This window comes from Podarcis cretensis, assembly GCF_951804945.1.
Source record: "Podarcis cretensis genome assembly, chromosome: 2".
Classification (NCBI taxonomy): Eukaryota; Metazoa; Chordata; class Lepidosauria; order Squamata; family Lacertidae; genus Podarcis; species Podarcis cretensis.
In genome coordinates, this window is record NC_137171.1 from 125,110,362 (window position 1) to 125,121,591 (window position 11,230).

General features: G+C 46.9%; 1 protein-coding gene across 1 annotated transcript; it reads right to left on the bottom strand.

Moving 5' to 3' along the window:
* Nucleotides 1–3,094: 3,094 nt before the first annotated feature.
* LOC307208536 (uncharacterized protein) lies at nucleotides 3,095–10,258 on the bottom strand. The gene is made up of 3 exons (XM_079963208.1): nucleotides 10,142–10,258; nucleotides 8,153–8,326; nucleotides 3,095–6,229 (listed from the first exon to the last, which is right to left on the bottom strand). The coding sequence occupies exons 2-3, from the start codon at nucleotides 8,283–8,285 to the stop codon at nucleotides 4,605–4,607; spliced, it is 1,758 nt and encodes a 585-aa protein (XP_079819334.1). The 5' UTR covers nucleotides 8,286–8,326; nucleotides 10,142–10,258; the 3' UTR covers nucleotides 3,095–4,604.
* Nucleotides 10,259–11,230: the final 972 nt, after the last annotated feature.

Genomic DNA, 11,230 nt, shown 5'->3' on the forward strand with positions numbered 1-11,230 from the left:
AAAATGAAGCTTTCAATAGATATTGATTTCATGACAATGGGTATACTTGGAAACATGGCAATAGAGAAAGGAGACCAGTTTACCTTCAAAGCTATGATATTAGTGGGAAAGGCAACGATAGCTTTAGGTTGGAAAGAGAGAGGAAAATGGACAGTAGAGGCATGGAATAGTTATTTGTTTGAACTTATTCAGTCGGAGTCTCTATGTGGGACAAGAAGCTACAGTTAGAACCCGATATGGGACAACTGATTGGTTCAAAATTGGGAAAGGATACAAGGCTGTATATTGTCTCCCTACTTATTTGACTTATATGCAGAATTCATCATTGGAAAGGCTGGGCTGGATGAATCCCAAGCCGGAATTAAGATTGCCGGAAGAAATATCAACAACCTCAGATATGAGTAAAGTGGTGCCCCGCAAGACGAATGCCTCGCAAGACGAAAAACTCGCTAGACGAAAGAGTTTTCCGTTTTTGAGGTGCTTCACAAGACAAATTTCCCTATGGGCTTGCTTCGCAAGACGAAAATGTCTTGCGAGTTCTTGCGAGTTTTTTTCCTTTTTTAAAGCCACTAAGCGCCGCTAATAGCGCTAATCCGCTAATAGCCGTGCTTCGCAAGACGAAAAAACCACAAGACAAAGAGACTCGCTGAACGAATTAATTTCGTCTTGCGAGGCACCACTGTATGAACACAACCTTGATGGCAAAAAGTGAGGAGGAATTAAAGAACCTTTTAATGAGGGTGAAAGGTAAAGGTAAAGGTACCCCTGCCCGTACGGGCCAGTCTTGACAGACTCTGGGGTTGTGCGCCCATCTCACTTAAGAGGCCAGGGGCCAGCGCTGTCCGGAGACACTTCCGGGTCATGTGGCCAGCGTGACATCGCTGCTCTGGCGAGCCAGAGCCGCACACGGAAACGCCGTTTACCTTCCCGCTGGTAAGCGGTCCCTATTTATCTACTTGCACCCGGAGGTGCTTTCGAACTGCTAGGTTGGCAGGCGCTGGGACCGAGCAGCAGGAGCGCACCCCGCCGCAGGGATTCGAACCGCCGACCTTTCGATCGGCAAGCCCTAGGCGCTGAGGCTTTAACCCACAGCGTCACCTGCGTCCCTCTGAGGGTGAAAGAGGAGAGCGCAAAATATGGTGTGAAGCTCAACATCAAAAAAACAAAGATCATGGCCACTGGTCCCATCACCTCCTGGCAAATAGAAGGGGAGGAAATGGAGGCAGTGAGAGATTTTACTTTCTTGGGCTCCATGATCACTGCAGATGGTGACAGCAGCCATGAAATTAAAAGACGCCTGCTTCTTGGGAGGAAAGCAATGACAAACGTAGACAGCATCTTAAAAAGCAGAGACATCACCTTACCAACAAAGGTTCATATAGTTAAAGCTATGGTTTTCCCAGTAGTGATGTATGGAAGTGAGAGCTTCCATAAAGAAAGCTGACCGCCGAAGAATTGATCCTTTTAAATTATGGTGCTGGAGGAGACTCTTGAGAATACCATGGACTGCAAGAAGATCCAGCATATCCATTCTGAAGGAAATCAGCCCTGAGTGCTCACTGGAAGGACAGATCCTGAAGCTGAGGTTCCAAGACTTTGGCCACCTCATGAGAAGAAAAGACTCCCTGGAAAAGACCCTGATGTTGGGAAAGATGTAGGGCACAAAGAGAAGGGGAGAAAGAGGACGAGATGGTTGGATAGTGTTCTCGAAGCTACCCTCTTTGGCGATGGGGACCCTCATCTGAAGGACAAGGGAGGTCGGGGTTCGAATCCCTGTGACGGGGTGAGCTCCTGTTGCTCTGTCCGAGCTTCTGCCAACCTAGCAGTTCAAAAACATCCTAGTAGAGTGGTATCTCGGATTACAGACACTTCAGGTTACAGACTCCACTAACCGAGAAATAGTACCTTGGGGTAAGAACTTTACTTCAGGATGAGAACAGAAATTGTGTGGCGGTGACAACAGGTGGCCCCATTAGCTAAAGTGGTGCCTCGGGTTAAGAACTGTTTCAGGTTAAGAACGGACCTCCAGAATGAATTAAGTTTTTAACCCGAGGTACCACTGCACCTCCTATAGTTAAAGCTATGGTTTTCCCAGTAGTGATGTATAGAAGTGAGAGGTGGGCCATCAAGAAGGCTGATCGCTGAAGAATTGATGCTTTTGAATTATGCTGCTGCAAGAAGATCAAACCTATCCATTCTTAAGAAAACCAGCCGTGAGTGCTCAACTGGAAGCTGCAGCTCCAATACTTTGGCCACCTAATGAGAAGAGAAGACACCCTGGAAAAGACTCTGATGTTGGGAAAGATGGAGGGCACAAGGAGAAGGGGACGGCAGCGGACGAGATGGTTGGATGGTGTTCTCGAAGCTACCAGCATGAGTTTGTCCAAACTGTGGGAGGCAGTGGAAGACAGGAGTGCCTGGTGTGCTCTGGTTCATGGGGTCACGAAGAATCGGACACAACTAAATGTTGTTTAAACAACAACAATTCAGTCAGACATTGTTGCAGTCATGTCACAGGAAACAACTACTGGAACAAAAGACATTTGGTGGAAACTAAAGACGCTATGCCCGTGGCTGAGGATAATTATTTGAACCCTTCCAATGGGTATGGGGGGTGGGAGGGAAAGGAAAAAAATTGTACAGGAAATGTAAAATTTGGAAGGAGATAATGTATGTATGTAAAAAATCCTGAACTCGAGTAAAATAAAATAAAAATTTAAAAAAGAAAGTAATGCAAAACAGATTAATCACTTTCAGACTTTTAAAAACAACTCCTAAAACAGCAATTTAACATGAATTTTACTATCTAACGAGACCATTGATCCATAAAATGAAAGCAATAATCAATGTACTGTACTATAAAATAAAGAAAACAGTACTGTACATTAAAAGTAAAATTAATTTTTGTCCTTACCAGCACTGATGATAGACATTGTTTGCATGGGGGGCTTTTATACATTGTCACAGTCACACAATCAATCAAAAACAAAGAACAAGTCACAGTCACAAAAAGCCAAATAAAAACGCATTTTTTTGTGGCAAAAATAAAAGCACCAAATATAAGCTCCAAGTATCACCTCAGAACACAACAATTGGAAATGGAAGGCTTTTATTACAATGGGGGGATGCAAATTAGCAGCAGAACAGTGAAAACAGAAGGAAGAAGGCTTTGATTACAATGCAGGGGGACACAAATTAGCAGTGCAACAGTGAAAACAGAAGCTCAGGAGCACGTTCGGCTTCCAAAGCAAAGTTCGCAAACTGAAACACTGACTTCCAGATTTGCAGCATTCGAGTTCAAAGTTGTTCAGGAACTAAGCTGTTTGAAAACCACTGTATATAGATATGGTTGCCATATGTACAGAATTGCAAGTAGCGTCTGGGAGGAAATTGCTGAAATGTCTGGGAAAATCTGGACCTATGGCAGCCCATGTCGCAAGTGTAGATTTCGGCAAACTTCACTTAAAATAGATTCCCAGTTCCTTCAAGCCCTCCTCAGAAGGCTTGGTTTCAGACCCTGGATCATCTTGATTGACTCCTCTGCATCATCTTCATGAAGTTTTCCCTTAGCGTGTAGCAAGCTGTAAACCTTAAATTTACTTTCCACAGTTGTTCCCATAAAGCAAAGTCAATGTTGTGTCCTACATCTCTGGCCCAGCTTGTCACTGATGATTTCATCATTGCATTCTTTGTGTCCCACTCAAATAATATGTTATACATTTTAGATACTATTTTAACCCTGGAGCCTAATAAATCCCTTTCAAACTGTGAGTTTTGTTCTGCAAATCCATTTTTTAAAATCTAACTTAAATGTTGCATTCAACTGATGGTAACTTGACCAGTCACCCTCCCACCTAGGGGAAGAAGTTCCCTTTATAGGGACCCCACATACAATAAAGGAATACAACACGGCCCTAAACCTAACCTCCCAATACATCAACCTTAGCGGGTAAACTATTGGTCTGCTGTGTCAAAGTTTTACTGGATGGTTGGATAATATTGGCGAGAGCGCCTGTAATCTCACAGTCACCACTTCCCCAGAATAAGAATCACTTCCGTCCAAACCAGTAAGTATGTCTGTAATTATGACAATCTGACCAATGCCTAGATGACTTAAGCCCTATATCAGACTCCTCTCCATGGGTTTCCCCCCAAATATAGAGCATGGTCCAATCCCCTGGACATTCTCAGACTTACAGAAGTCCTTCTCAAGGTCATGAATGAATCTGAAGAGGTGATTCAAGCAACACAAAATGAGATTCCTCCTAAAGATCAGGAAGAACCTTCTGATAGCAAGAGCCAGCAGTGAAAAGGAACTCCCTCAGAAGGGAGTGGACTCTCCTTCATTGGAGGTATTTAAGAAGAAGTTGGAAGGGCCATCTGTCATGAATGCTTGAAATGAGGTTGTTTCTGCACTGGCAGGGGTTGGACTAGATTCCTAATCTACCATTCTATTATTCACCCTGCGGTGAGTTCTTGAATTGACTTTTACGAGTGATATTTTATCCACATTTCATGCGCTGATATGCTTTCAACCCTGTATGAATTATTTGGGGGGCCATGAGAGTGGCACTCTGACTGAAGCTCGTCCCACATTCCAAACACTAAGAGGTTTTCTCTCTGGTGTGAATTCTTTGATGGGAAACGAGATTGCGGCTGTGATTGAAGCTCATTCCACACTCCAAGCACTGATATGGTTTCTCCCCTGTATGAATTGTATGATGGGAAGTGAGACTGTGGCTGTGAATGAAGCTCTTTCCACATTCAAAGCACTGATATGGTTTCTCCCCTGTATGAATTTTATGATGGGAAGTGAGACTCCTCCTGTGACTGAAGCTCATTCCACAGTCCAAGCACTGATAGGGTTTCTCCCCTGTATGAAGTTTTTGATGGTAAGTGAGACTCTGCCTGTAACGGAAGCTCTTTCCACATTCCAAGCACTGATAGGGTTTCTCCCCTGTATGAATTCTTTGATGGGAAGTGAGTTTTTGCTTCAAACCGAAGCATTTTCCACATTGCAAGCACTGAAAGGGTTTCTGCCCCGTATGGATTATTTTATGGGAAGTGAGACTGTGGCTGTGAATGAAGCTCTTTCCACATTCCAAGCACTGAAAAGGTTTCTCCCCTGTATGAATTCTTTGATGGGAATTGAAATGGGGGCGTTGACTGAAGCTCTTCCCACACTCCAAGCAATGATATGGCTTCTCCCCTGTATGAATTCTGTGATGGGAACTGAGATGTTGTCTGTGACTGAAGCTCTTCCCACATTCCAAGCACTGATAGGGTTTCCCCCCGGTATGACTTCTTTGATGGGAAGTGAGACTTTCCTTCAGACGGAAGCATTTTCCACATTCCATGCACTGAAAGGGTTTCTCCCCTGTATGAATTCTTTGATGGGAAGTGAGAATGTCCTTTCGACTGAAGCTCTTCCCACATTCCAAGCACTGATAGGGTTTCCCCCCGGTATGAATTCTTTGATGGGAAGTGAGATGTGAGCTTTGACTGAAGCTCTTTCCACATTCCAAGCACTGATAGGGTTTTTCCCCAGTATGAATTCTTTGATGACAAGTGAGATGTTTTCTCTGAGTGAAGCTCTTCCCACATTCCAAGCACTGATAGGGTTTCTCCCCGGTATGAATTCTTTGATGGGAAGGGAGACTCCGCCTATGACTGAAGCTCTTCCCACATTCCAAGCACTGATATGGTTTCTCCCCGGTATGAATTCTTTGATGGGAAGTGAGACCCTGCCTCTGACTGAAGCTCTTCCCACATTCAAGGCATTGAAAGGGTTTCTCCTCTGTATGAATTCTTTGATGGGAAGTGAGACTGTACTTTCGACTGAAGCTCTTGCCACATTCAAGGCACTGATAGGGTCTCTCCCCGGTATGAATTCTTTGATGGGAAGTGAGACTTTCCTTCAGATGGAAGCATTTTCCACATTCCATGCACTGAAAGGGTTTCTCCTCTGTATGAATTCTTTGATGGGAAGTGAGATTGTACTTTCGACTGAAGCTCTTCCCACATTCAAGGCACTGATAGGGTCTCTCCCCGGTATGAATTCTTTCATGGGAAGTGAGGCTCTTCCTTCGAATTAAGCTCTTTGTTTGATGGGAGGTGGACTGGGAGCTCTGGCCGATGTTCTCTCCATACTCTGAATATTTATTTGATTTCTCCGATATGTGGATTCTGTTGTGATCCCCCTTGTTCTTCCCTTCCAATTCATCACCATCTGCAATGAAGAGAGAAGCTAATTAGAACCTCAGGAAGAAATGGAGCTCCAGATTACTGAACAATGTTAATGAATGCTTGTGATAGAGGAAGAACTGAAGAGAGTTAGATGTGAGGCCGTACTACAGTTTCCACTGCCTTTGTTGGCTGGAATTGCTTGGCTTTTATCCGGGATAGATTTGTTTGGTTCAGTCATGGAGTCCACTCCATCACAAAGGTCAGTCATCTCTTTGGTCAACAAAATGCAGACCGAAGCAAAAGCAAAAACATCAAACCTGACAGAAGTTACTTCAACTTCCCTAAAAACTTTCAAGCTGACATTTAAGAAGGCCTGGGCAGTTCAGGCAAGCCTGGTCCTTGTTTAAAAAGGCATGACTAGATGAAGAATATTCACAAAGAAACCAGTTGATATCCCTCCATACAGGGCTCACGGTGAGGATGTTAGAATCCCAGATGCTGTTGGTCTCCATCCAAATAGTGGAGGTTCATCACATAGAGGTAAGCATGGAGTTTCAAAACTCATCTTATGATCCAACAGGGAGTTTTACCGAGAGGGTGCATGATTCCCCGATTCCCCTCCTTGACTTCCTTATGCAGAGCTTTCTGGTCAGGAGCCAGCAATCTCCATGCCTCAACAAACAGGAACATCTTCATTTGCACACTCCCCAACAGCATTTATCTCAATCTGGTTGGTCTCGATTTAATTTATAAATCACTTTCTTCACTTTGAAGCACCCTCCCATGTTCATAAGGAGACCAACTCTGTATTGTTTCATTGGGAACAGTAGAGGGAAAATGACTATGACTCACACTTAATCTAAGCACAACAGTCACAAGAGCTCCTGACTAGGCATTCAGCTAGGAGATGTTCAATGTACAGTGGTGCCCCGCAAGACGAATGCCTCGCAAGACGGAAAACCCGCTAGACGAAAGGGTTTTCCATTTTGGAGGTGCTTCGCAAAATGAATTTCCTATGGGCTTGCTTCGCAAGACAAAAATGTCTTGCGAGTTCCTGCGGTTCCCCCCCCCTTTCCCCCCTTTTTCTAAGCCGCTAAACAGCTGATCCGCTAAGCCTCTTATCAGCTGATCCGCTAAGCCGCTTATCAGCTGATCTGCTAAGCCACTTAACTGATCCACTAAGACGCTAATAGCGCTAATCCGCTAATGGGCTTGCTTCGCAAGACGAAAAAACCGCAAGACGAAGACTCGTGGAACGGATTCTTTTCGTCTTGCGAGGCACCACTGTACTCTGTTCTCTCCTATCTCTCCTTTCCCCCCAATTTAAACCAATTCATGAACTCAGAACTTATACACTGACCACTAATGATGAACCATATGTTATAGATATTCCTGTAAATTTATTCTGCTATTTTTGAGAATCATATGAGAAGATTATTTTTGAGAATCACATGAGAATTCATTTGAGAAATCATATGAGAATTTGATTTGAAAATCAAATCTACATATTTGTATCATTTATGAGACATATATGATCCTTGTTTTTAAAAGAAAAGGAAAAGTTATTCCTAAAAGAAAAGAAAAAGGTAATGTACAGAGGCCCCATCTGTGATCAATCTATAAAGCAGGTTATTTTAAAGAATCATGGCTTCTAGTGCTGCCTGATGGATCAGTGAGTTCTCTGACACTGGTAGGGCATTCAATCACAGTACAGGTTGTAGACATCTTGAGCTGCCAATACATCGTGGTGGCCGGGGAGCTGTGATGTATTCCTCCTAGCTCAAATTCCCCGCAGATGTCAAAGGCGCAGGCAGGAAGGCAAGTAGGTAGAGGAGCCCGAAAAGGTGCCCACCTTCTCAATCTCCATCCGCCTGCCTGCCTCATCCCACCCCCAAGCTGAGCAAAGCCCCAATGCCTCTAGGGCTCCATCCATCCATGTCCCCATCTCCCCTCCCCTGGGACTCACCAGATCCCTCGGAGGTCATTGGGAGAGAACGCTCAGAGGCTGTGAGGAGGGATGCAGGAGACAACCTGACCAGGTCAACCGTCCATCTTCCCCCTTCCATCCTCGCTAGGTTTACAGATTCAGTCTCTTTCATCCTTCCTGAGGAGTCGAAAAGCCACCACAAGCTGCAGGGTCCTGGGAGAGAGGAAGAAACAAAGGGAGCCTCAGAGGCCCTGCAGGGATTCTCCTGCCCTAGATATTCCCCTGCTCCTGGAAAAGCATAAATGGGGCAGCCCCTTCCCAACACAAACCCCATTTGAAACATCTCCAGTGATTCCCATTTAATCTGTTGGCACCTCACCAAACTTCATAAGGCTGGCATGGTATGCACACTAGTGACCTGAGAGTAGACCCCATTGAACTCAGAGGGGCTTATGGATAGAACTTGGTGCAAAAACCAGGCACCATCCTGTCCCCAACCTGAAAACTGCAGCCCCAGAGCATGGGCAGAATACAGCCGAATAGCTATTACATGTAGGTGCCCCCACATCTCAATGCAAGAGATGCCTTAGCAGTTGAGCTGGCTGGGCCCCAAACCTCTTTCTGCTCATCATTAGAGCTGCTGAGAGACCCTAGAAGGTTGGGAATAGGATCTGGCTTCTGCTGTTTCTTAGCCACCTCCTCATTTTCCTTATTCACGCAAAATGGAGTGATTTTTGGTTGTGCTTTCTTTAGAGAAGCTCTCTTTGGAGCAGGGCCCGTGGCACTTGGGGAGAGACCAGAAGTTTTGTAACCACTCCAGGTCACCACCATCTTTTCCCTTAATTCTGTATCATGTTTCCTTATACCATTTATAGCAATTAAAGCTTTTCTAACTTTAGTCTGCAGCAACTTCTGTGTCATTCACTTCGTGTTCTGCAGAATGCGGAGGCTAGACTGGTGACTGGGAGTGGCTGCTGGAACCATGTAAGACCGCTCCTAAAGGATCTACTTTCAAAGTCTTGGTGCTTTAAAACCCTCAACGGCCTTGGCCTAGGATACCCGAAGGGGCATCTCCACCCCCATCGTTCAGCCTGTACCCTGAGGTCCAGCACCAAGGGCCTTCTGGCGGTTCCCTCAGTGTTTGGCAGGGGGTTGGACTCGATGGCCCTTGTGGTCTCTTCCAATTCTATGATTCTATGATTCTAAGAATTGAAGTTACAGGGAAGCAGGCTGAGGGCCTTCTTGGTAGTGGCCCCCTCCCTGTGGAACACGCTCCCATCAGATGTCAAGGAGATGAGTAACTATGTAACCTTAAGAAGACACCTGAAGGCAGCCCTGTATATTATATGTGCTGGAAGCAGCCCTGAGTGTCTGGGAAAACCCAGTCAACTGGGTAGCAGGTAAATACTATTGTTATTATTATTATTCATACAGGATGCTGATGGCGGCGGCAGCTTCACCCCAGTGCCTTGCCAGGGCAGGAGGGGCATGGTCTTCCTAAAAATATTGAGCTGAGCAAGGCTGGATGCAGCTCCTGCTCCCAAGAGTGGCACATGCCAGTCTGTGCACTTGCTCTGCTGGGAGGGGGCAGATGTTTAACAAGGTTGGAAACCAGATCTCACCCGGCCCTAGGGACTCCTCCCAAGAACCCTGGGAGCCAGAATTGGTTCAGGACCCTGAGAGTTGCAAGGAGACAGCTTCAGCCCTGCTGCCCAAAGACTGCAATTCCCAGGGTGGTCACCAATCCCCCCTTCTTGCCAGGGAACTCTGGGAATTGTATTTGGGGAGATGGTGGGAAAGGGTCTCCCCTCCAGTCTCCACACTTGGGGGGGGCTGTATCTCCCCACTCCACAGGGCTTCTCCTTCCTCGGAGGAGAGTAATTGGGGGCCGGACCCTCTGTTCCTTGACTTGGGGGTCTCCCCCCCCCCCATGCATGAGCTGAACGGGGCCCCCCTGCCTCCTCCCTTGCAGCCCTGGGACCCCCTTCTCCCCGCTGCACCCCAAGGGGGAAGAGAGAAGAGACTCACCAGATTCCAGGAGGGGCACCGAGGAAGTTTTTGCAAAGCAGAGAAAACAGAGCAGCCTCCTCTTTGCTGGCAGGAAGGGACTGGGCAGGGAGGGGCTTCTGCTGGGGAGGACTTTGCCCCCCCCCGCCCCCCCTTCCTGTCCTCTCTAGGAATCCCGCTCTGCTCCTTTTAACCCTTGGCAAGCCGAGGGCACCCAGATCGCCCCTCCCTCCCTCCCTCCCTCTCCCTGCCTGCTTCTGCGCTCTAGGGCTGCCCTCCCTCCTCCATCTGGGCCACGGACTCTGCATCAAGGGCCCCCCCCCCATCTTATGCAGACTGACGACAAGGGTGGTGGGGGTTTCTGCATTATGCAGTGTGCATCTGGATCCCTACTTTGAAATGACTAAAAACCTGATTGTTAAAGCGCCTTTCCTGGAAGCGCCTTCCCTGGGACCCACCGGGCAGGGTACATCCTGGAAGTCTCCCCCCCCCCCGCACACACACACACACACACACACACACACACGTTTCTCTCTCCCTGGGGGGCCAAGAGATGCTCCCCTGCCCTGCACCCCCAGGGGCCCCTTTGCGGAAACTGAAGTGCGATGCCCACCAAAGGGAAGGCGAAGGCGAAGGACCCCTGGACCTTTGTCCGCAGACAGCTCCCCCCCCCCTTTCTGCCCCACACCAAACATAACCACAGTTTTGAAAATCCTTCATATTCTGGGCATGTGCAGATTTTGCAGCTTTCTGTAAACCCGAGGCAGGGAAGAAGTGGTCCCGTTGTCCCCCACCTCCCAAAAAGTTGATTGACATTGTTACCGGAAAGATCCGAGGGCTCCCTTGGACAAAAAGTAAATACACCAACCAGAGTAAATTGAAGCAAATCAGCAGCCTGTAGGCTTGGTCTTTACTGAAGAAAAACTGTCGCGACAGGGCGCTCCCCTCACTTGCAGGAGAGAGGAAAGACACAGAAAAATGGTGTGCAAGGCCTTATAAAAACTTTTGGAATTCCCCTATCCCCCAGGGTCAAGCCCACCCCCAGAAACATCATGCATACATTACAGAAAGGAGGGGTTGAGGGAGGAGTTGTGGAGGTAACCTGAGTGT

Coding starts and splice junctions, on each gene's coding strand:
- LOC307208536 (XM_079963208.1), bottom strand. CDS start 8,285: ATGAAAGAGACTGAATCTGTAAACCTAGCGAGGATGGAAGGGGGAAGA. Junction 6,230..8,152: donor AATGACCTCCGAGGGATCTG/GTGAGTCCCAGG, acceptor TCTTCATTGCAG/ATGGTGATGAATTGGAAGGG.